General features: G+C 28.0%; 3 protein-coding genes across 4 annotated transcripts; 2 read left to right on the forward strand and 1 right to left on the reverse strand.

Annotated features, from left to right (window-relative positions):
* Nucleotides 1–304: 304 nt before the first annotated feature.
* On the reverse strand, nucleotides 305–4,744 carry LOC107165304 (fidgetin-like protein 1). Of its 2 annotated transcripts, XM_089229314.1 has the most exons (13): nucleotides 4,158–4,744; nucleotides 3,874–4,001; nucleotides 3,351–3,563; nucleotides 3,142–3,229; nucleotides 2,945–3,053; nucleotides 2,728–2,858; nucleotides 2,211–2,373; nucleotides 2,037–2,145; nucleotides 1,847–1,964; nucleotides 1,662–1,776; nucleotides 903–1,031; nucleotides 651–842; nucleotides 305–593 (listed from the first exon to the last, which is right to left on the reverse strand). In XM_089229314.1, exons 1-13 carry the CDS (start codon nucleotides 4,301–4,303, stop codon nucleotides 444–446), a joined length of 1,791 nt encoding a protein of 596 aa, XP_089085440.1. In that variant the 5' UTR covers nucleotides 4,304–4,744; the 3' UTR covers nucleotides 305–443. The 2 variants fall into 2 exon arrangements, with proteins under 2 accessions (XP_089085440.1, XP_015368968.1); XM_015513482.2 differs by lacking the exon at nucleotides 3,874–4,001 and having other exon boundaries at nucleotides 4,158–4,299.
* A 299-nt stretch (nucleotides 4,745–5,043) lies between these two features.
* On the forward strand, nucleotides 5,044–25,526 carry Oga (O-GlcNAcase). Its single transcript, XM_015513475.2, has 15 exons — nucleotides 5,044–5,530; nucleotides 7,870–7,921; nucleotides 14,780–15,113; nucleotides 15,177–15,339; nucleotides 15,424–15,705; nucleotides 17,486–17,982; nucleotides 18,052–18,137; nucleotides 18,210–18,390; nucleotides 20,654–20,828; nucleotides 20,892–20,945; nucleotides 21,460–21,545; nucleotides 22,073–22,272; nucleotides 22,335–22,533; nucleotides 24,731–24,899; nucleotides 24,987–25,526. The coding sequence occupies exons 1-15, from the start codon at nucleotides 5,473–5,475 to the stop codon at nucleotides 25,121–25,123; spliced, it is 2,673 nt and encodes an 890-aa protein (XP_015368961.2). The 5' UTR covers nucleotides 5,044–5,472; the 3' UTR covers nucleotides 25,124–25,526.
* On the forward strand, nucleotides 7,927–11,036 carry LOC149055190 (uncharacterized). The gene has a single exon (XM_089229315.1). It carries the CDS (start codon nucleotides 8,288–8,290, stop codon nucleotides 9,695–9,697), a length of 1,410 nt encoding a protein of 469 aa, XP_089085441.1. The 5' UTR covers nucleotides 7,927–8,287; the 3' UTR covers nucleotides 9,698–11,036.
* Nucleotides 25,527–25,587: the final 61 nt, after the last annotated feature.

The raw sequence follows: 25,587 nt of genomic DNA on the forward strand, positions 1-25,587 counted from the left end.
TCTACTTAAATCATATTTAATTATTGAACACTTTTCTTAAGTCTAGCAATTACAGCTGATAGTAGGTACTAGGTTTATTACTGTGGGGTTAGAGCATGTGTTTGTTTGGAGAGAATTTGTAACTAAATATCCCAATTGTCACCCATCAGGGATCAGCGGTCGATGCTTGCACACATAATCAATTTTGTGATTAGATAAAACTATACTGCACCAATCCAGGCCACTGTTTAATGCTTTAATGTTTGCACACTTGAATGTTCTTAATTTATGTTATCTACCCTAAATGAATACAATTTTAAACAAATAATCTGAATAAGTTATTTATTTTTTTCATCAATCATAAAGAATATTAATCAAAAACACAATAAGTTTGAAAATCTAATACTTAAAAATATTTATTGCTTAGTGAAATAATTGATTAACATTAACTACTTAGGCTATATTTAACTATCTGACTGGGAACTACAATGTCCAGTATCACTACACCCAAACTTTTCATTCCATGTTACATAATGATTTAAATCTTCAGAAGATACACTGGGCATGACAATCTTTAATGCAGATAGAAAATCTTGTAAATTAATTGGCCGTACCTATAAATAAACAAAAGAATGACTACTGAGTTCAAAATCTGATGTAGATAAATTTACTTGGTCGGCTTCAATTTTATTAATCATATCAAAACTCATTGATCTGATAGGTCCAAGAGATGCTTCTTGGCATAGACTTTTCATATCTGCTCCAGAATAGCCATTGCTGAGAGAGGCAATTTTTTCTAAATCATCATCGGATAGAACATGGTTTTCTGAATCCACTAACTTTTTAATCATATCTTTTCTAGCCTTTAATAAAATTAAGTATAATTCAAGTATTATTATTTTTTCAATATTTATATAAATTACTTGTGAGTCAGGCAATCTAATGTAAAGTTTTTTTACAAGCCTTCTTCTGGCTGCTTCATCTAATTCTTGGGGTCTATTTGTAGCACCAATAATTAATATTCTATCATCATCATTTGTACCAGCTCCATCCTTTAGTATTTAAAACATAATAATTTAAAATTTTAAGTAAGTTGCGTGAGATAAAAATGAAACAATGTACTTGCACATAATTTGATCATATAATGGAGTAATAAGTTAATAAGTTTAATATTAACTTGTAAAAATGGGTTATGGGCATTTAAAAATGCATTAACTGTGTCTGTCTATATAATAATGTATGTGGTTGTGTCTGTATGTGTATGTTATATGGTTGTCAGTGGCGATGTGAACTTTTTTTCTTATCAAGTAATCACCTACTAATTTTTTTTCACACTTATTACTTTATTTTTAATTCATTTTAAATGCAGGCCATATATGTCACTGTATACATTTTAAACTAGTTTAGCTGTTCAGGGTCTTAAAGACTGCAATAATCGTTGGGATACCAACCCCCAAATTTTTCATGAGGCAGCCACTTCATAAAATAGCTGTTCAGACCGTTGCTGATCATTGTACACATCCTAATGTGTATGTTATAAAATCTGGACATATTTTAGACTACTCTCATTGGTAAACAATTTTATCAACACTAAACAATTATATCTTTAAAACTATTCATACAAAATACGCCTTTTAAAATTAGAAAGTAAAAAGTACTAAAAACAAAACATATGTACATACTAGTTGAATAAGAAATTCTGTTTTAATTTTTCTAGAACTTTCGTGTTCTTGTTCACTTCTTTGACATAATAATGAATCAATTTCGTCAATAAAAATGACTGCAGGCTGATGACATCTATTTATTATAAAAATAATAAATTTTAATTGCTTTTTTTCCAATATTAATTCAAAAAATATTGTAGTACCTTGCTACTGCAAAAAGAGCTCTCACAGATTTCTCTCCTTCTCCAATCCATTTAGATGTAATAGTTGATGCGCTTATACTAAAAAATGTTGAGTTTGACTGAGAAGCGATACATTTGCCTATATTACAAGCATCACCATTTTTTAAAATTATCTAAGTAAATAATAAATATCAGATAATATTTACATTACCAATCAAAGTTTTACCGGTACCAGGTGGGCCAAAAAGTAATATTCCTTTAGGTGGTCTTCGAATTCCCTTGAATATATCTGGTCTCAAAAGAGGCCAGATTACTGATTCCTTAAAAACCAGAACTTATTATTAAACAAAAATGATTGGAATAAACAATATGAAACGTGATATACTTGTATAGTATTTTTAGCAAATTGTAGTCCAGATATGTCGTCCCATGTTATTAGATTTTTACATTCAATTATTTCATTTCTAATCATTTCAACCATTTTAGGATCGATATTTTTTAAATATGGATTTTCATCAATTGTTGATTCATATTTTACTTCATCTTTTCTGTGGTGATCAAAGAAAAAAATCATGTAATAAAATATGTTGTACTGTGCCCAATATTTACGAGTATAATATCATGCCCAAGTTTTCAACAAGGCGGGAATTTTATGAATAATAAGTAATAATACATTTAAATGAATTGTAGTGGTAATATCAAAGACACGAAAAGAGATTTATGGGACAATGGTAAAGAATATAACCATTAACCTCTCTCTGGGCATGCCACTGTTAACATAACACTCAGAATAGAACATACTATTTTATTTATAAAATAAATATATATTTTATAGCCAATACTGCTATATGCTGTAAAATATGTTTTGTTAAAAAATTGTATTATAAATATTGGTAATTTACTTGTGATTATCAGTTGATGGATTGACAAATTTGCTAATTACACTGCGAGATTTATTCACACCCAAAGATTTTTTAATTAATGTTTCTGAAGTATTAGAATTAACATTGTTTTGTTTTTTAACTTGAATATGCTGAAAATTAAAAATGATTCAAATTTAACTATTATATAGTATATACATATAGGTATTTCAATAAAAAATGTTATGTTTCAACTTGCCAATTCTGTTTTTGCAGTATGAAAGCCATTAAATTGAGATTGGTTGCTATAAGTTTCTTCACGTTTATTTTTTAAGCTAAGCTTTGGAGGTGAATCTTCATCATATTTACTAAAAATATAAATATTAATTTTGATAAAATGTCCAAATAATCTCTATAAACCCAATATACAAATGTATATTAATTTCATAAAAATACCTTCTTTTTCTATTATTAATAGGCTGAAATGTAGTAGGTGGTGTTTTAATAAATGTTTTATGATTGTCAATTCGAGTTGAGTGGGTAGCTGAAAAAATATTACATTTAATAATTACCAGATAATTTCAGTGTAGCAAGTCTTATAAGTTATAAGCTATAATAAAATAATTCATTTAGCTAAAAAGTATAATGTAATGAAAGATTATTACGTGAATTATTTCTAAATGAATTTGTATGATTAATTTGTTTATTAGAAATATTTGCATTTTTAATATCATTGTTATTTTTTGGAAAACTCAAGTAAAATTCTTTGCCTGGTTCAATCTTACAGTTTTTGAGATCTGGACATTTAATAGATTTTTTAAAATCATTTACAGGTTCTGTAACATCAAACTTGGTTTTCATCTTCCAGTTTCTTACATCTATATAAACATTAATGAAACTTTTAAACCATTTGGAACAAAATCACGTCTGTTACCATAATTTTTTTGAAGCTCACATATTTTAATATACAATATTACAAAAAAAAAAAAAAATTAAAAAAAATACTTTAGATTACCTATGAACATAATATATACATTCATGTAAAAACAAAAAAAAATATGAGCTACCTACCAAATTGAATTTATGCTAGTAATTGTCACATTGAAAGTAAAATATTTAAAAATTTTATAAAAATTAAAAAGAAAAAAACTATATTATATAGAATTTATAGCTTATATAAGTACATACTGTTAGTTCCTAATGTTAACTCATCAATAGCTGATATAAAATTGTTGACACCTTTTTTATTGTCAATAAGATTTGAGTAAGATTTTAATTCAGATCTCATGTGGCTCCATATCCAATCAGTTTCTTTCCTTAATAATAAAAGTATATTTACGTATACAAAATTACAACTTCACATAATTAGAAATGTACATCATTGGTTAAAACATTGAACTGATTACTATTTAATAAACTTAACTAATGTAAATATTAAATAAATAGGTATACACATTTATCATAGCACTTACAAAGAGTTGGCCAAGGAATATGCCTGGTACAAGCATTTTCTTTTTGACTTGGCAGTTTTCAAATCATCGTTAAGGTCTTCATCAAATTTACTGAGCAAATAAACATCTCTAAATTTATCCTCGATATCGTTTACAACGTAGGACATGACGTTTCACAAAAAAATGTAATAAAATACCAGTAAGCGGAAAATTGTATGTTTTAATGGCTCGTCCAGCGAATGGAAATTCAGAATTCCAAAAAAAATCGTGGAAATCAAACAATGAGTAATCAAAAAATTTTTTTTTTGATTGTTAATTGATATTATACCCTATCACCTCTGAGGCTATTAAACAATAATCACAGTTTGCATATTTTAATATTAATATCATACTATAGTATAAAGTACAACTGCCATCGGTCATATGATTATAAGATACACATATTGAAGTATCTAAAGCCGTGATGAAACTAAGATCTGAAAACTAAAAAAGAACAACTCAATCTTAAAGAGTATAGACTAATATAGTCAATAATCATTGAAGATATATTAATTTAGTACGACTATAATACTAATAGTTAATACCTATCTGACATATTCTGTTAGTTATTCATTATCAGCTATCTTACTTTGTCAATTGTCATTATTATTTTCTTCAGGGCACAGAGTGCAGACTACAGACAGATTTTTGGCGGGAAATTCATATTATTATTATTATCAAAAATGATTCCGCTGCTGCCGGATCCGTTGAGTTGGCAGCGACGGTCGGGCGGCCTCAGCGGTGCCAATCGACCGACGAAATGCGTGGGTACATATTTCTATTTTCAATTTCCATTGTTCCACCAACGACACGAAGCGCGTCGCTGCGACAGTGTTGTTATTATTGCTGTCGTCCGTGGTTGCCGACGACGTCTGACTTATTCTGCAGTCTACACTACCGTCTACTACGGCATACCAGTGTACCACTCTTCTACTACCGTCCATCGCCTCCGCCTCTATACAATACAACTACTACTGTCTACTACTACTACTTCGGTGTTGTCTGTTCAACAGATTCTGTTGTGTAATCCTCGTGTGGGACTGTGGAAGTGTGCGCGTGTAGTACAAGGAGGAATACTATAATAATAATTATTAATTAATATAATAATCGCACGCGATACGCCGTGCGCTTCGGACACTGCGGTTATCATCGAGGAATTAACTTCTGTCAGGCGAACTGCAAGGAGAAGAAGGTGGACGACGACGACGACCAGAACGAGAACGACGGAAGCCGCGGCCACTGCCACCCTACCGGAGGAGCAGCTCTACTCGAAAATATACTGTGCCCACTCGCCAAGATGGCTGACAACTGCTGCGTTTCTCAAAATGACAATTTCATTTGTGGTGTTGTTGAAGGTACGTTTCTTTCAATATTTTTTTCCATACTTGACAACTCTACTGATCGCCTCCATCGTCATTACGTCTTGTCATTATTATCTAACAACACTTACACCATTGTCTAGATACCGGTACCCCGGTGTAGCTATTGTAATATCGTCTCTATATTAGATTAATAATTGGTATTACGTCGTCGTGTACTCGACTTTTACCACTGTGTGTATTGTATGTGTGTGTGTGTGTACGCGCGTTTGAATGAATGAATGTATGATGAGTGCGGTGTGTGGGTGTGCCTATAATATTATAGGATACCGACCGATACTGCAAACCCATGTCATCGATACTCACGATTGACAACTATTAACAATTACAATATTGTACGAGTCTATCTGAAGACGCGAGCCCCTGCACCCCTTTCCCCACCACCAGGTTTTGATCGCCCGGTTCGTGGTTGCTTTTCGATAGCCTACAATATTGATTTCTGTGAGACGTCGAGACGTGCATTATTGGAATAGGAGTACCTATATAGTACTAGATACATATTGTACGTTTGACCGGAAAAATGGTCGTGTTATTGTTATTTTGATCAGCGTTTAGCGTTTTATTTTTGTAGCGTGTTTGCGAGATCGCGAAAAAAAAATTCATTCAACCGATAAATAATTTCACAGACAGTCAATTGTATCGTGATTTAGTGAATGTTTACTGTTTTCTTATTGGCTTTCACATTAAATGTGTTTTTTTTTTCATGAAAATGGAATTTTATTAACATTTTCATAGCATATATAGGTATCTAACCTATAAAAGTTGTAACCCAATATGACCACATTCAAGTTCTATTAATTTATACAACTGAGTAAACATTTAACTCACAAAGACACAAACTGACAAATTTGGCTTTATGTTCAAATGTACTACATACTTATAATTTTATGCACTGAACAAAAAGCTTTAAACAATTACGTCAATGATTAATCACTAAGTTATCATTTTTTAAGTTTGAAATTATCATATTATATATATTTTATGTAAATGTTGTTTAAATCATTGAAATATTATTTAGGTATTTAATTTAATTATTTTTATTCTTATTTAAAATCTAGTGCTATTCTAACATTATGCAAAACAATAAGGTTACCACTACTACATTTGTTACAAAACTACCTGACCAGGCGACATTTAAAAAAATTGTCATCATCATTACATGGGTACCTACTACAGTTTTCATAAGGTTTTGCTCTATTGTCGTTTTTACATAACCTTATCAAACTGCCTATATAGTCACTGTGAGGTTAATTGTTTGCTCACAGTTTAAATAGTGTTTTGATTTGTTATTCAAAACCAACCACTTTGGGTGGGTATTTAGGTTAAAACATAAATAATGTTTAACCTACTCGGTACATTATTGACAACAGTATAGTTATCACTGCGAAAGCAAGACATTTTTGTTTAATGCATTGCCCGCTCTAATTATACTTTCCTTTCAATTTTTTTTTCATTATTTTAGACTTAGTCTGATTTAAAAATTATTTTTATCCTTAGATATTCTCTATTATATTTCATTTTAGTTAATTTAAATACATTATTTACCAAGAGATTTATTGTAATGTTCCTATACCTAAGCCTTTAAGTATGTTAATTTGATAAAAAATATATGTGTAATGTGCATTCATGTCTGTTCTACAACCAATAACTTTTACTTTATTCTGAACCCAAAATAAATCTTTTTTTATGGGTACCTCAACAAAAAAAATTTAAAAACTATACATAGGTAAGTATCACAAAAATTTTCTATTTTAATTTTCAATAAAAATGTGTTGTTAAAGTAAAATCTATTTTAAAATTTAAATTGATAAACCTAAGAAATTTTATTTTGTAGTTGTTTCTCATCAAGTATTTTTAAACACTATTCTGGCATAAGTACTCGCTGTCACATATGGTAATCAGTTATTTTGCTTTTGGTGCCAAAATACTAGTATTTTAGAATATTTGATTATATCTCAGATTATATAATACAGAATTTTCCATCCACATATAATTTTAAATTGATCTAAATGATAATTAATATTTTTTATTAATTATTAATCAATGTTATATATTTTATGTTTAACCTTGAACTGAGGGAGGCTGTTTTCATATTGCTCCCCATATAGTAGAAATGATGTGATAACCTACAATAAGAATGTATTCGATTAACATGAGATAATATTTTAATATCCTAGTAGGCCAGGACCTAGATAATTGTTGTCCTTTAATTGTGTATATGATTTAATAGCTTTAATATATAAGTAAATAAGACCAATCAAGTATCTACCTATTTAAAAACAATTAACATTTTAATTTATTAATATTTGTTTTAGGATTTTATGGAAGGCCATGGACTACAGAACAACGTAAAGACTTGTTTCAAAAGTGAGTAGTTTTCCAAGCTGTTTTGTTATAATTCGCTTTGCAAGCTAATTGTGTTTACCTTTATCTTATCTAGTATAAGTAGGTCTACCATAACTCCCTTTTTCATTAGAAATATATACATTTATAAAATTAAGTGATAATTTAGAATAACACCTCTTCAAAACGCTTTTGAAAAACTATAAATTTTAATTTAAATCCTTATGGACAAACAAATCACTAAACTAGTGTCCTTTTAATTGTTCCTTGGATTTATTGTGAATTTATTTAGTTAGATACTTATTTATTTAAGTTGCATTAATTTGTATTATTAAGAAATTATATTTGTATATTATACAATCTTTTAAGACTTTGATTTATAAGACAAAAATGGCTGTAGTTAACATGAATAGTTTAATGAATGGTAAAGACTCACGGTGGCTGCAACTGGAAGTATGTCGCGAATTCCAACGTAATAAATGTTCACGTAGCGATACAGAATGTAAATTTGCTCATCCAGCTGCTAATGTGGATGTCCAGAATGGCAAAGTAACTGCTTGTTATGATAGCATTAAAGGAAGGTGCAATAGAACAAAACCTCCTTGCAAATATTTTCACCCTCCACAACATTTAAAAGATCAACTTTTAATAAATGGACGAAATCATTTGGCTCTCAAAAATGCCTTAGTACAGCAAATGGGTTTAGTGGCTAATCAACCAATGGTTCCTGGACAAGTTTCTGCTCCTTTACCAAATCCAGCTTACTTAGCTCAGCTACCCAGTACTCAAATTGGAAATGCATTTAACCCATATTTTAGCCATACAAATCCACTCATGAATCCTTTGTCACAATTTTTTGCTCCTAGCCCTAACAACTTGACAATGGCGATGCAACAAACAGTTGTACAACAAAACTTACAACCACCAGAACGCTTAGATATGGACTTGAGTAAAATTTCCCCTTTCTACTATGAGAATTTATCATTGCCTGGTTTAATGCCTTTTAAAAGGCCTTCGGGTGATAAAGCAGGGTTACCAATGTTTCAACCAAGTGCAGCTGCAGCAGCTTACCAACAACTATTTCAATTTGTTCCACAACAATCTGACTATCCCCCTACATCATCTGCAGCAGCTTTATCTGTAATGCCTAAACCACAATCACAAGCAGTAGCGCAACAACAACAACAACAACAACAACAGCAAACTCAACAGTCAATAGCCCCTCAAAAATCTCAGACTCCTGAATTACCTGCTACTCAAACTCAATTACAGTCCCAAGCCCAACAACTTGCTGCATTTCATCAATTGCTTGCTATGTCTCCTCAACAACAACTACAGCAACAGCAAATACAACAACAACAATTACAACAGCAATCGTTACAACAGCAACACCAGTCTTTACAGCAGCAACATCAGCAACAACAAGCTCAATTGGCTCAAGCTCAAAATCAAGCTCAAGCTCATTTAGTCCAATCACAGGCCCAAGTACAGAATCAATTACAGGATCCTAACCAACAAGCTCAGATGCAACAACATCAAGCATTTGCAGCAGTATTCAACCAATTGATTGCTATGCGCCCACCACCTCCACCATTAGCTTTCCAAGCTCCACAATTAGCGCCTAATCCAAATTTGATGACAACACCATCTATGAAACAATTCATTGCAGCACAAATACAACATCACATACACAATACCAATTTAAGCGGTAATCTAAACCCAGCTGCTATTAATGGTAATATTAATACTAAGGGTGACGAAGAAGTTCAACAACCTTTTAAGAAAATGAAAACCGCTTGACAATTTTGGATGTTTCATTATTAATAATTTTTTTAATTATTTTATAGAATCATGACATTTGCTTATTTAAGGTCAGATTATTGTACCAAGATAAATGTTCTAATTTTTATGGAACAACAATTTTTTCCCAATAAGCCTGTTAATCAGGTAAAATATTCTATTTTAAGTATATTAATCATTATTTTTTTGAGTTATATTAATATTAAGTTATCTTACTTATGCCATAATTAGACTATTTGTGTTTTTAACATTTTATTATTAAATTATACTTATTTTTATTCTATTGCGCTTGAACTTTAATCTACTCGCTTATAACCAGTTATTGCAATATTTAACCTACCTATATTATTGTTTAATCATTACTATATTATTGTAATTCATAATTTTATTTAAACTATTGTATCGTATAGTTCCTTGTGTAAGTGCTTTCAAGCAACAATATTTTTAAAAAATTAACTGCATTTTAATCCGTTAATAATTAGTTTAGTGATTTGAGTCCATTATTGTTTTTACATGCATTTGAATTTAGCAATTAAATGTTTGTGTAATTAAGTGATTATGTTAAAATCAATTTTGTAAACTGTAAATCAAATATTATTTTTTGAATATGTAGGACATTTATGTTCTAATTAATTTTTTACAAATGTTATAAACAATAGATATTAACAATCTATTTTTAATTAAAATTACTAAAAGTATGTTTTTATGTCTTTTATAAACTGTTATAGATTTTGAACTATAATACTGTGTAATTTAAGAATTTTTGAATTGTGATAAAATAGGTATTGCCTTATTCAATGTTATATTTAGATTTATATCATCTACCTCTTTTTTTTTTTCTCACTAAATAATGTCATTCCAAATTCCAATCCTAATGTAATCTATAGCAAGAATAATGTTTCTAATATATTTTTCATACTTATTGTGCATGTGCAATAAATAAAACACTGCTCTGCCAATATAATGCCCACCAAGCTTCCTTTTTTCATGGAAACCTTGTGTTTTTATATATATATATATATACATTAAATACATTTATTTATTTAAACATACTAACTAAACTGTAATATGAACACTGAAAATTTGGGATTGGAGTTAAGCTTGTGTGGAAATATATTAGTTTAAATAGTATTTACTGTTAAAAAAAGGCTATAAAGCTTTTACTAGCCATTATTTATCTTGGTTATTGGCTATTTTCAAATAAATAAAATATTTATTTAGGCCTACATGTATGTTGCAAATACTTATGGTAGAATTAAGGCTATTTTTCTATAGTAAAATGCTTAAAAGAAACATTGTGAATAAAGTAGCTTGTACTTAATAAAGGTGGCATACCTAAGCTAGTCTTATTTTTATTTTTTTATCATCGTGTGTACCTACCCTTGCACTGGCTTCAACTATCTGTTTTTAGCAAAACTCATACATGAACAAACATATAGCTTCTTTTATTGGTTGTCTCCATAACAAGGGTTGAAGTGTCAATGTTTTGCTACAAGCAGCCTACAACTACCATTATCATTTGCAATGCCTGTCATCTTCGTTTGTTTTAAGCGGACAACCTCTTGTTTGGATTGCTAGGTAGCAATATCTTCAAAAAAAAAAAAAAAAAAACAAAAAAAAAAATTCAAAAATAAGAGGTCGTTTACTACTACTACTACTACTACTACTACTACCCAGCACTTGAGCTATGTTTTGTAAATTGTTTTTGAAATATTAGGCTTTTGAGTTCAAATGACTTGTTTTTATTTGTTTAGTGGTAAGTTGAAATATTGAATTAGTTAATTACATTTATCCTGATTTCATTATTTAGGCAGTGTTAAAATGCAATCATTTGTTTGTAGATATAGCACTGTAAAGAACTATCAACATTCTCTTGTAAGCCTAACTTTTTAGGTAAATTTTAAATTTCAATTTATTTCGATTTGCTTTATCATTAGACTTAGACATTTTTATTTTGTTTTGTTTGCTAATTGAAATGTTTAAAGTTTATTAAATTGTTAAATACCTAATACTGGTTTTTTTTTCATCAAATAATTAAAACAAAAATATTCAAATTAATTTTAATCTGATTACTCTATACTTATAAAATAAGAGTTCAATTAAAATCATGAATATAGTTTTACCATTCAAATTAACAATTGTTTTTATACTAATTAACACACTTAAAAAAAAAAAATTAGAACCTTGGCATATCAAAGTTCAAATAATGATAGAATAAAAATAAATTTGCAGATACCATTGGTTTTGAGTAGTAATAAGTTATTATTTAAATGTATGACTTCAGAAACTGAAAATACCAGTAAATGTTTTTTTAATTCTGAAAAAAGTGCTTCTAGTGATTGGCACTTATTGCTTTACTACTCAGTGCTTTCACTCCATTCTTATATTGAGAACAACCCTCAGTTGTTATGTTTAATCACTGTGGATAGGTTACAGGGTATTTTTACAACAATTTTTATGAGGCCGTAACATGTAATCACCACCGCTTATATAGTAGTAGTACTTACCGATCGGCCATGCATAATACTTACATTGCATACTTTAAATAAATATAAATTAAAAATGATTAATTTTTGCACAACTATTCATGCATTTTATTACTCTCTAAAAAATAGCATTTTAAAATTTAGAAAAATTCACACGTATTACGCCAAACCTTCAACCAATTTCAATTTTTAAATAAAAATTGATTATAGATATTTAAAAATTTTTTGTCCTAGATATATACATATTTATTTTCGTGGTCAATTAAATTTTATGTTTGACAATTTTTATCTTATAATTTACCTTTGAGGACATGCATATTTAGATTTAACAATTAGCTACCACTTAACCTGCTTATTCTCAAGAAAAATATTTAACCAAGTATGCATGTATACAATAATACAGATTCCCATAGTATGTTATAATTCAAATTTACAAGAATGATTACATGATGACCATGAAAATAGCTTAATGTATAATTTCTACTCTTAAATTATATTTTATGTTTTTTTTTAACCTTTCCTAGGTATATAAATTTGACAAATGTTATATTATCTTACTCTTTTGCATGAATACATAAGAATTAATAAAAGGTGAAATAGATATCTATATTCATTTTATATTGTTTATACTATTATGAGTTATGACTTATGAATCATTTGCCAAGTATAAATGATTTTAATTTATTAGTAGATACTGTTGAAAGCTATACTGGTGGCCCTAGACATGTTACAATGGATTGTTCTTCACACTGCAGTCTAGTGATTAACAGCAGCATTTTAAAAAACTAGGTCAATTGTTGTGGTAAAAAATATTTGAATAATTTATTATTTGGTATTATGTTTGACTATATTTTTATTAATGTATGTCATAATATAATCTTTAAGTAGTTATTTAATCTGTTTAATTGAAAATGAAAAAAGCAACTATACTTATAATAATTCGTACTCTTATATATGAGGTACTCATTGAGGGTTTTTTTTGTGTTTAATAATCTTCTATAAGATAACATTTTATATCAAAACTAAGTGACTTAATATCAAATAAGATATTAAATAAATTTTTTTTATAATTAAAAAAAAAGTTGTGGTATTCAAAATAATGCTGTCAATTTAAAAAATAATATGTTTGTTTGATAACCATTTGTGTCAAGTATAAATCGTAATCTTATTTAACAATATTAATAGAAAATAATTAAGTCAATGATCATACTTTAAGTATGACTGAAAATATAAATAAATATTAGATAAAGAGAAGTATCAGATAATCAATTTATAATTGATTAAAAGTATATGGGAATGGATTAATGTAAACCTGCATAAATAACAATTATTAATTAAACATTTTCATATACATGTGTGTGTTGTGTGTATTATAACAGCTTGGTTGAAACCAAGTTCTAAAAAATGAAAACTACTTTTTTTGAACGCATGAAAACAATGTTGATTTAGTTCAGGTAGTTTATTATATTTGGTAACTAAGTATATTGAAACTACCATTAATGAATTATTTATCATCGCTGCTCTCACTCTTCATTAGAATATATGTACAAACAATATGTTTGTGTTATATTTTTACATTGAAAAGTATAATCAATGTAAGAACAAAAACAAAACAAATAATAACAGATTGTATGCAAAGAATGATTCACAAACTTATTGCGTTTTGTTAATAGATTTATGTATTCAGTAAAAATAAATTGAAGTACAAAATAATTATAAACACTCTTATTTTAGCTTAATAAACTTGGTAAAAACTTGTGCATACAGTCTTAACTCAATGGTTTATGTTATTTTGTGTCTTATTAGCTGAGCATGTTATTCTGGAGTAAAACTGAAAAATTCACCCAAGTAATATATATGGCTTTGGCCCGTTTGTGCTACAAATAAATGTATATTATCAAACCCAGGCTGCTGTTACAATACTTGAGAATGGATTCAAATTCTAACCTGTCACCTCTCACTCGCATCTGCCTCTATTTCACCCCAGTCTCCAAACCCTTTGCACCGATTTCAGCCTGAAATTCTGCAATGTTTTCAATACTATGTGTACTATATAATACATGCTATGGTGATTGTTATTTACCGGTTACTATGCTGTTTTCTGGTCGCTAATGGTGGATTAAAAATAAATTAAATTTAATATATAATGCCTCGCATTTACGAAACGCTATACCTGTGCATTTTTTTTTGCCGTAATTTTGTGACAATTGCAATTAAAAAGTGTTTCATAGTGAAAAAATATACAAGTGTGTCGCAGACGAACAGTCAACAGGCAGCTATGTTATGATTTCACATCATTTTGATAGTAGACTCATGCTGTGCTTAGTTTATAATTTTGTTTTCTTTTTTTTATGTATTTTTTTCATACATTTAATCACCACCTAAATTAACAGTAGCAGAAAAATAATTGGTGCAGATACAAAAATAAACAAATGTTGGGTTGTATTCATTTTATTTAATATGCTTATTTTATATTGCTGTGTTTATATGCTTATTCATTTAAAATAATTAAATACGTTCAAAGCTTAAATTTAAATTTTTTATTTATATTTTAATATTATTTATGTAGTTTTTCTATATCAAAATTTTCTTTTAGGTTAAAAAAATGGGGAGTAGGTTGTTATGTTTATGCGCCCAAAGATGATTACAAGCACAGGGCTTATTGGAGAGATTTGTATACAGTTGAAGAAGCCGAACAGTTGGGTGGCCTAATTAGTGCCGCTAGAGATTGTGGTGTTACTCTTTATTATGCCTTGTCTCCAGGACTTGACATGACTTATAGTAGCCAAAAAGAAATAGCAACTCTCAAACGAAAATTAGATCAAGTTGCTCAATGTGGTTGCAAAGCTTTTGCTTTATTGTTTGATGACATAGAACCAGATATGTCACCAGCTGATAAGGAAGTATTTCAATCATTTGCACATGCTCAGGTAATTAAGAAAATTTTTTTTATGTATTTCTCTAGTTGTGAATTAAAATTTTTTAATTTTTAGGTGTCAATTACTAATGAAATATTTCAGCATCTGGGTCAACCTAAATTTTTAGTTTGCCCAACTCAATATTGCTCAGCACGTGCTGTACCGAATGTTCAAAATTCTGATTATTTAAATACCTTGGGCTCTAAGTTGGCACCTCAAATTGACATTATGTGGACCGGTTAGCTTCTGTAAATTGAATCAAAAGTTCAAAATTAAAAAAGTTATATAACTCCTTTGACTTATTTGCTTATATTTATTTCAGGACAAAAAGTTATATCACGTTCATTAACTACTGAATCTATTAGAGAAATCACTGAAGTACTGAGGCGACCTCCTGTTATATGGGACAATTTACATGCTAATGACTATGATCAAAAGCGTGTCTTCTTGGGACCATATCAGGGACGTTCACCTGACTTGATTTCACAATTAAGAGGAGTTTTGACTAATCCAAACTGTGAATATGGTGCTAACTTTGTAGCTATTCATACATTAGCTCAGTGGAGCAAATGTACTTCTGATCCTCCATCAATCACACATGACAGTAAGTACAAAGTAACATTAATACAAGTTCTTATTAATTTTTGGGCAATGAATTTAAAAAAATACTCAAGTATATTTAATTTTAGTTATAAGTTAAAGATAACTAATATTTTCATTTATTACTTAGTATTAAAGGTAACCAAAGAATTGAGTATTTCATAAATCTAATATTTATTGTTATAATTATCTTTGGTATAGAAATTTTTATGAGTTGTTAATATAATATCTACAGTCATAACATAATGATTGTGTTTAACTATTCATATACAGTATTCAATAAGAAATTAACTTAAAATATATTATCCTTTCACAATTAACAAGTATTGGCATCAAACTATTTATGATATTGTGTTTGATTTATAAAAGTTAAAAATAAGATAAATTTGCTTTAACTATTTTGTATAAAATGAAACCAAAGAATTGAGTATTTCTTAATTTTAATATTTAATGTAATAATTATCTTTGGTAGAGTAATTTGTATGAATTGTTAATCTAATATCTACTTGTCATAATATAATGATTGTGTTTAACTATTCATATATAGTTTTCAATAAGTATTCACCATAAAATGTGTGCCAGTTAGTGCATAGTTTTTAGTTTGTTGGTATTCCGTTATTTATACATTTTAAAGAAATGGAAAAAGGATGGGATGAGAGCTTAAATTTTGATACAATATTTTTATTTTTAAACAACTATTTTAGAATACTATTAAATATTGTATTAGTTCCAAATTATTTAACATTAAGTATATGTATACTATCTAATAATACTTGTATAAAAAAAGCATCATTATAATGGTTAGCTAAAACTTAATTGACTAGTCGGGGGCCACTGTTCCATAAGTTTACTATTGATTCATTTATCATTAAATATTTAGTGATGTTTTTGTTTTATACAGCTCAGTATCAATACATTTGAAAAGATCTGAAATATAGTATAGAATAGTATATTAAAAATATATACAGGGTGTCCCACAGAGATCTGACAAATGAAATAACTTTTGTTCTAATCAATATTTTAAAAAAATGTCTTTTAAATATAATTCATAGACACTTGCGCTACATTTTTTATTTTTTAATACTGAAAATAAAAAACTTAAAAATTGATAAAATTTTTTTCAAAATATTCAATATAGCCAATTTGTAAATCTGATTTTTAGAAAAATTTATATGGTAAAAACACTTATTTAAGTAAAATTGCTGATTTTTTACAATTTTTTTAAATATCAATATTTTCGTTAAGTAAATTATAGTTATTATAGTAATTTATAGTTTATACATCACATATTATTAAAATAAATGCAATAAAAAAAATAATTATATTTTAACATGCACCTATTAAAAATTGTCTTATAAAATATTTTTAAAAAACTTTATATTATTTGAAATTAAAATGTTTCTAATATAAACTAGATCATAATTTACTTAACAAAAATATTGATGTTTAAAAATATTGTAAAAAATCAGCCATTTGACTTAAATAAGTGATTTACCATATACATTTTTCTAAAAATCAGATTTACAAATTGGCTAAATTGAATATTTCCAAAAAATTTTTTATCAATTTTTAAGTTTTTTTATTTTCAGTATTAAAAAATGTAGCGCAAGTGTCTATGGATTATATTTAAAAGAAAATTTTTAAAAATATTGATTAGAACAAAAGTTATTTGTCAGATCTCTTTGGGACACCCTGTATATATTAAATTGGATAATGATTGAACATCTTTTCAGGAAAATAAACTTAACTATATTACACATTTACATTTTATTTTAATTTTTTAGATGAGAGTATGAAATTAGAGACTGAGAGTGATGAAGAAGGTATTATCGATCTTCCAGAAAATATTTACCATTCAAGAAGAGCATTACGTATTGCTATCAAAGAATGGATTCCAGAATTTCGCAGACAGAAACAAGCTCATGGTCCCATTATCAAACCACAACCTACCATATCGATCATGTCTCCTGTGGCTATTCCTCTTGCATCATTTAACACATGTATGGCAACCTCAACTACTACCATCACAACTTCTACATCTACTGCTCCATTGTCTTTGTCTACAACTAATAATGTTGAGTCAATTTCATCGACCACTGTGAATGGCAGCCCTACAAATGTTTTACAAACTGCTGTAGCTGTTACTATGAATCCACCCTTAGTGATAATGAATTCTTTGGTATCTGAAAGCAAAGTCATAAGCGAGCCTATGGATTGTAACATGTCACCAGCACCATCACCACAGAGTTCAGATACAGCCATGAACACTGATAATGGATCAGTATGTATATTTTGTTTAAAATTGCCTAGTGTTTTTTTTTTTATTTAAACAGAGTTTTAATTGTTCTAGAGTGTTTCAATGCAAGTGGAAACGCCTAGCCCTAGTGCGGATATGGTTGTTGATGTGATTCAAGATCAAAAACATTCATATGAAAGGTATGATTGTGAATTAGACTGAATTGTTTGATTTATATCACAACTTTGATTGTAATTTTTTTTTGATATTAGAGATCTAACAGAAGAAGATTTATTGCTAATGTGCGATTTATTTTATTTACCATTTGAACACGGTCCTCAAAGTGTTCAATATTTAACAGAATTTAATTGGCTTAAGAGCAATGCTTATTTGGTTTCAAATGAAAATCTTAGAAAATCAAAGAAAAAAGATTCAACTGACTCTAAACCAGAAGTAAGTATATTATTTATTGAATACAACAAAAGTTAAATTATTGTTCAGTAAAAATTAATAAGTTTAATAATAATAATATTCAAATAACTCAATTACTTAGATCTGAATTCTATGTTGTATTGAAGATATCAAACTTGTTTTGAGTAGACATTTTCCTTTTTTTATTTTTCATTTGTTATATTTGACCTTGAAAACATGCTTTAAACACATTAACTTTCGAGTAATAATTGCTAGTAAATACATTATTTGCAAAATGTTACTTAACCAGTTACTACATCTTTTGAATATATCTTATTGGATTTGAATTGAGTTAACTATAAATGTAGTTAACTATATAAGTAATGTATTTGACAGTAAATAAAATGTAGTAATTGGAAAATAAAAATATATTGTGGCAACTTTATTATAATCATTCTTTCCTTAACTTTAAAGCTATTGAAAAAACTTTAAACTATGAGTTTAAGAAATTTGGGAATCATTGCTATAGAATCAAATATTTTTGATTCAAATACCACTAATTTTAGTTTTATTTGATGGTATTAGAATCACTCCAAAAACACTTCGTTATAACTCCATTTAAAAAAAAGCTAAGTTAAAAAAAAAAATGTAGTAAATGATTAAATCTTTAAAAGACGTGATATAATATGGAAACTAAGTAAAATTCCATATTATAATATTAAAAATACCTATAACTACAAATAAGATCAATGGTAATGTTAAATATATTGTTTATACATTATTAACTACAAAAAATAGAAGTGGTTACTTATTAGTTATTTGTATATATTTAAGTATACTTCTACAGTTCTACGCCCTGCCATATAATTGAACATAATGTTAACTAAGTATTTAACATTACAATTGATCTTCTTCGTCATCTTAGTTATTTGGGATATTATAAAATGGCATTTTACTTAGTTTCCATATTACATCACGTTTTTTAAAGATTTGATCATTACTAAATTCATTTATTTTTAACTAAGCTTTTTTTTACACATAGTTATGATAAAGTTATAATAATAATCCAGCTAGTATCCTTCTATTGTTATATTTTGTATTTTAGATATTTTTTTTCAAAATCTTGACTGTTAACATATTTCCCACCATAAGACTAGCGTTCCATACTTACAGACATATTATTATATTTAATAATTGATGTGTGTCATAGATAGACCATGATTACAAATCGCAAAATTAAGAGCATAAGATTTGTCATTGAAGTTAAGAGGACGTCGCACTCGCATGTGTTGTCTCCATCTTATACACATACTACATAGTAAATTTCCAATCACTTCTTTCAATAGTGAGCTGTTAGTTTTGATATAAGAGTGAATTGATTGAAACATGATTAATCTTTTAGGTAAGACAGTATATGTGTTCTGTTGTTACTTGTTGGTGTTTTACAATATTTAAATTTTTTAATGAGTTATAAATATACAAAGTTTAAACATTTAAAAATGCACATAGTTTATTTAAAAATAAAAATATCATAAAAAGCTAAAAAGAGAATACAGATAATGTTATTACTCATAAGTTTAATAATGGGTTAATTCACTCCAACATCAAAACTAACAGCATACTATAGAAACTAGTGAACCAAAATTTGCTATGTAGAACATGCGTAAGACATACAAGTGTGACGTCCTCTTAATTGTTGCCTTAGATAATGAATTGATAATCAGATCGATTATTTTATTATTTAAATTGTTAATTTTCTGTATATGATTTGCCACTCTATTACACGTATTATAATAACAATGTAATTATAAATAAAGAATTATATTATATTATAAATAAAAATACAGTAATATAAAATTTACGTTGTCGTCGTGATGAGAGGAAAGTGAATCGATAAGTAATTGGGGAACATATATTTTACAATATTTTTGTTGCGTATGCAAAATTGGTCTTAAGAGTACTTGAACACTTTTGGTAATTACTTATAAACAATCTCACCAATCTGCTTGTGAATTACTTGTTACCATCTACACAATATTTCTGATCATTCAAGTCTTATGCGACTATGTGTTCAGCCATTTGCCTTGTAGAGCTGGCCTATGGATTAACAAAAATTAGCATGCTATTTCAATGGTACAACTCAGTTTCCAGTTATTATACGTTAGTGACTTCTACGCTATTTTTTTTATTTAGTTTCGCACCACTACTGTCATGCTGAATTCATAACAATCAAATCATTCTGAAATTACATAATTATGAAATAACTAGTTATTAATTTAATTACTTATGTTTTATGCTTTCTTAGATCGAAGAATGGTATGCGAGAGCAAAAAGAATGGATGAATTAACTGAACAAGTGAATGAACTATTCCAAAGACTGACATTTAGTGCCAATAGAGAACTTGTTCATGACCTTTATCCTTATGTTTGGGATGTTAGATGTGTTATATCATTACTAAACTTCTATGTAAAATGGCTTTGTAAGTAATTTAATGTCTGGTAGCTTATAATATTTTGATTTATTTATATTTATTCAATTCTAGCTGAAGGCCATTTCCCACAATCTATTACAAATTATACTCTTGGATCTTATACATGTAAGTATATTTAAATACATATTAGCTCGAAGTAGTCTTTTTTTCTTTATTAGTAATTTGTTTTATCTTTAATAGAACTCAATATTGGTCAAATAAAACCAACAACTAGTGTTTTCACTGTAAGTTGTATTAGTTAATCCTTTTTGTTATTGTTAATATTCTGAACCAAGATTGTCTAAAAATATTTAACTTTTAACTATATGATTGCTTACATTTTTTTTTTTTTTTGCCTCAATTGTATTCTTCTTGGAAAGTACATTTTTTATTGTTGCTTGTTGAAATTTTAGATAATTTTAACTGTTAAATAGTTGTTGGCTTGTATTGATCCAGATTGGGCTTTCTGTATTGTATTTGTCATATTTTTAGCAATCTATTTTAATGGGATGATTAAATCATATTACCTAATAATTTTTTTATGTATAAATAAAATTTATTCAATGTTTACAAATTGTTTTATATTTTTCGATTTGATTCTGTTTCACCAGTGATAATATTAAAAATATTTAAATTTTAGGGTTTTCAAAAGGATGGAAAGAAAGCTTTATGAGTGGCGATCAAGAACCCTGGGTTTTTAGAGGTGGTTTAGTTGCCGATTTACAAGTAAGTTGAACATTATTTGTTGTTTGTTGGTATTTTATGTATAACTTAGGTAAATTATGTTAAACAATGTATTTAAATATTAAAATATTTGTGTAAATTTAAATACATTGATTGAATTTGATCATAAAACAAACAGTTTAAAAATATGTTAATTTAAGTTGCTTTAGAGTAGTAGTGTGAAGGTAACTAAAACATGACATGTCAGAAACCTACGGTTGCCCAATTAGAAATTCTGCCATGAGGGCAACCAAGCTTTTAGGCTTTTGGGCCTACTGCCTAAAATAACACGCCATACGCAAAAAAAAAAATTGAAACTTAAAACTAATATTAATTTTTCAACATTTAATGCTCGATTGCCCATAAAATTAATATTTTAAGATAATATAATGAAACTTGTAACTTTCATCATATAAATTGTATATATTATGTGTTAGTTAGAGTAAAATTATATCATGTATTATTTTATTAGGTATTATTAATCAATAACAACAAAAAAATCTTTATTTTATTTATTTTTATATTTTCAGCGACTAATGCCAGTTGATGCTGGTTCTGATTTATTTATATATAAACCTCCCGATATACCCACAAATAAAATGTACAATGTACGACCATATACTTTTGAAGATGAGTCTGCTGTATACAATATTTGCCGGTGTACTTGTTATACAAGTGTTGATGACCATAGTATAAACAAATCTGATTTGCCTGACTTGATACCTGACAGGTAATGTTTTGTTTAGTTTAAAAAAATTAATTTTTATCAAAATAATAAATTTTTTTTTTTAGACTGGTTGGTTCGTATTTGACACTTAGTCCAGAACTTTGTTTTGTCGTAGAAGACAATGGCACCGTCATAGGTTATGCATTAGCGGCTTTAAATGCAAAAGAATTTTATCAAAAGTTACAAGTATCGTGGTTTCCTGAAATGTGTTCTAAATATCCATTGTCGAATAATTCCAGTGAAGAAATACAGTCAGCTTCGCAAGTGAGTTCCCATTTTAAATGTTTGTATACTAAATATGAAGTTTAATCCTTAAGATGATGGATGGAACTAAATTGTTGAATAATTTAGGCGCTTAAGTATTTCATTGTAATTCATTTATTTTTAAAGTATAATACATTTTTAATGATTTATTTTATAGTTGTTAAACATTATTAATGTTCTTTGTAGAAAGTCTATTGCAAAAGGCTTTAAAATTAAAAAACAAAAAGACCTTTTTGATTAAAAGAATTTTTGTTCAATTGATAATTTCCATTTAATGTCCAACAATGTCTTATACCGTTTTTGTCTATACTATTTTGTCCTATAAAGTTTAGGCCAGACTCCAGAATATGATTGTCTAATATATTTTATGTCCAATTTTTGAAAATTAAATAAAAAATATATTAAAATGAATTTAACGAAATCAGTATATAACTTATTAGCATTAGCTTACCATTTAAAACTGCATAGTAGTCCAAATACTGATACCAAATTTACAAAAAATTTGCGATTTGTATTTATTTAGTTTTTTTTAAGACATTTACTAATAATGAATGGAAAATAAATACATAAGAAATTAATAAATAATGAACAAAAATGTATATAACCATTTTATTTTTGCACTTAATAATGATAAGACCTCTTTCACAGAAAAAATTATGTTTTTATAACCAAATATTTACTATATAAACCAACAATTGGAATAAAACTTAATTATTCAATAATAATATTCAAGTTTATGTGATAATTCCACTATCAGTTATATTTCTACATACATTTTATTTTTATTAATAATTTTAATATTAAACTTCATAACTTCATACCCCTATAAAATGTTTAAGGTTTGATATATACTTATATATTAAAAAGAACTTATCCGGATACTAATCTAGAATAAAATAATTCCTAATGCTCAATTTGGCTTTAGAAACAGCACCCCTCTCCACCAACTACATAGACTAGTCGACATTATTGCCTCATTCCTTAAACAAAAAAATTTGTTCTGGGGTTTTTCTCAATGTTGCTCAGGTTGATCGGGTGTGGCATGAAGAGCTAGTGTTCAAATTATTATTTTTACCCACCCCGTTATTCCTCTCTTACTCAAATATTTCCTATCGAACCGTGCTCACCAGTAAGACGTGAAGACGAAACTTCTGACCCACGTCTTATTAAAGCAGGCGTCCTTCAAGGCAGTATTCTTTCCCTGACTCGCTATAATATAATATGCAGCAGAACTCCACAATCTATTAACGCTACTCTAGCTACCTTCGTTGATGATACAGTCAAAATCTCAATCAACTCCGAAATAACCACCACTACAAATAACCTCCAAGACCATATAACCCAACTACAAGATTGGTTCAGCTCAGTGGCGTGGCGAACTTCATTAAGTTATGAGGCACAGTTATATTGTCAAACCAACCACCCACTCCACCCATCACAAAAAACATAAAAAAACATTAAAACATTTTTTTAAGATAAAATATATTTATTCATTTAAATAATAATGCTTTTTTTAACACATTAGATGATCTTTGAGGACACCCACCACCCCTCAAACTGAGGCACGTGCCTCAAATATAGTCCTTTGTCACGCCACTGGTTCAGCTTACGGAAAATTAAAATTAACGAAAACAAATCCACTCACCTCACCTTGACCCTCAGGTCTACAACAATTTCCCCTGTTTACATAATTAACCAAATAATTCCAATGGAACATTTCGTTAAATACTTAGGCCTTCTTCTTGACAAAAGATAACTTGGGCTAATCACATCAAAGCTAAAAGAACTTTGCTTAACCTCAGGTTTCACAAACTAAGACCACTTCCAAAACCTCTCTTACTATTAAAATACTAATATACAAATAAAGTTAACATCCGGCAATGACATATGGAATTCAACTGTGGGGTACCTTTAAAAACTCAAACTTAATCAAATTTCAAGCGTTCTAATCAATAGCTCTCCGTATCTTCTCTAATGCTCCCTGGTACGTCAGCAACCTCACCCTACATCAAGACCTCAACATACCTTCAATATTTTCACTTGCCTCAAATCATTATAACAAATTATACTCCCAAACATAGCGTCATATGAAAAAAAATTATAATATGAATACATAGATTGTAAATTTTTTTTATAATAGAAAAAAAATTTGATATATTTATATTTTTTATATGTTAACTATTTTTGTTTTTCATAGGAAATCATAAATTGGTTTCATTCATTTGATATAAATCAAGAATTACCAGATTCCAATGCTCTGTCTCAACATCAATCAGTAATGACCTATGCAACATTACCTGTAAATAATGATGCTTCAGTATCCAAACGATTAATTATTTGTCTTCTTGCTGCATTAAGAGCTAACGGTATTAATATAACAATTAATAATTGCTTTATTATTACATTTGGTTTATTTTATTGTAATATTTTATACTATGTTAATAACTCTATAGGGTCATTCGGTGTCCATGTACCTTTGAGAACAAAAGATCAACATACATTGGAATTTTACACTAAAATGGGATTTATGGAGATTTCACAGGGGTCTAATCTAAATCCTGGTTATACATACGTAGGACGTGTTTTTTGAAATATTCTACTGTTTTACATTGTCTGCCAATAAATGTTAAATATATGAATAAAAATGCAAACATGGTAATTACTGCCAATCATTATAGAAATAATTTTAATTTATTTGTATTAAATACATTATTATACTTGTTATTAGTAATGTCAGTACTTATTTCAGCTTGTACACAAAATAGTCCAGATTAAGTTACCTAAGTTCTTTAAAGGAAATTTAAATTTTGCGAGCTATAATATATTTAATTTTTCAAATTGGTTTGTAAGTGTTAACATTACATAATTGATAATTTTATAGATAGTTTGTAATTTTTCTCATTATTTAATATTTTAATTATTTTAAGGCCTTATTACATTTTGTATGTTGTTTTGTATGAAAATAAAATAAATTCTTTTGTAAGTGACTACAATTTTAAAGTATTTTGTTATCTATTTTTCTGACTACATTTTAACAATCATATATTTGTTTTA

This window comes from Diuraphis noxia, unplaced genomic scaffold (assembly GCF_037042655.1).
Source record: "Diuraphis noxia isolate RWA-SAM2 unplaced genomic scaffold, SU_Dnox_SAM2 contig0005, whole genome shotgun sequence".
Lineage (NCBI taxonomy): Eukaryota > Metazoa > Arthropoda > Insecta > Hemiptera > Aphididae > Diuraphis > Diuraphis noxia.

What these genes read in the sequence shown, in the direction of transcription:
- LOC107165304 (XM_089229314.1), bottom strand. Translation starts at nt 4,303, where the DNA reads ATGTCCTACGTTGTAAACGATATCGAGGATAAATTTAGAGATGTTTAT. An exon ending in ATTAATAATAGAAAAAGAAG is followed by an intron (nt 3,054 to 3,141) that starts GTATTTTTATGA and finishes TTATATTTTTAG; the next exon opens with TAAATATGATGAAGATTCAC. An exon ending in ATACTGCAAAAACAGAATTG is followed by an intron (nt 2,859 to 2,944) that starts GCAAGTTGAAAC and finishes TTTAATTTTCAG; the next exon opens with CATATTCAAGTTAAAAAACA.
- Oga (XM_015513475.2), top strand. Translation starts at nt 5,473, where the DNA reads ATGGCTGACAACTGCTGCGTTTCTCAAAATGACAATTTCATTTGTGGT. An exon ending in CGTAAAGACTTGTTTCAAAA is followed by an intron (nt 7,922 to 14,779) that starts GTGAGTAGTTTT and finishes ATTTTCTTTTAG; the next exon opens with GTTAAAAAAATGGGGAGTAG. An exon ending in GTTTAGTTGCCGATTTACAA is followed by an intron (nt 21,546 to 22,072) that starts GTAAGTTGAACA and finishes TTATATTTTCAG; the next exon opens with CGACTAATGCCAGTTGATGC.
- LOC149055190 (XM_089229315.1), top strand. Translation starts at nt 8,288, where the DNA reads ATGGCTGTAGTTAACATGAATAGTTTAATGAATGGTAAAGACTCACGG.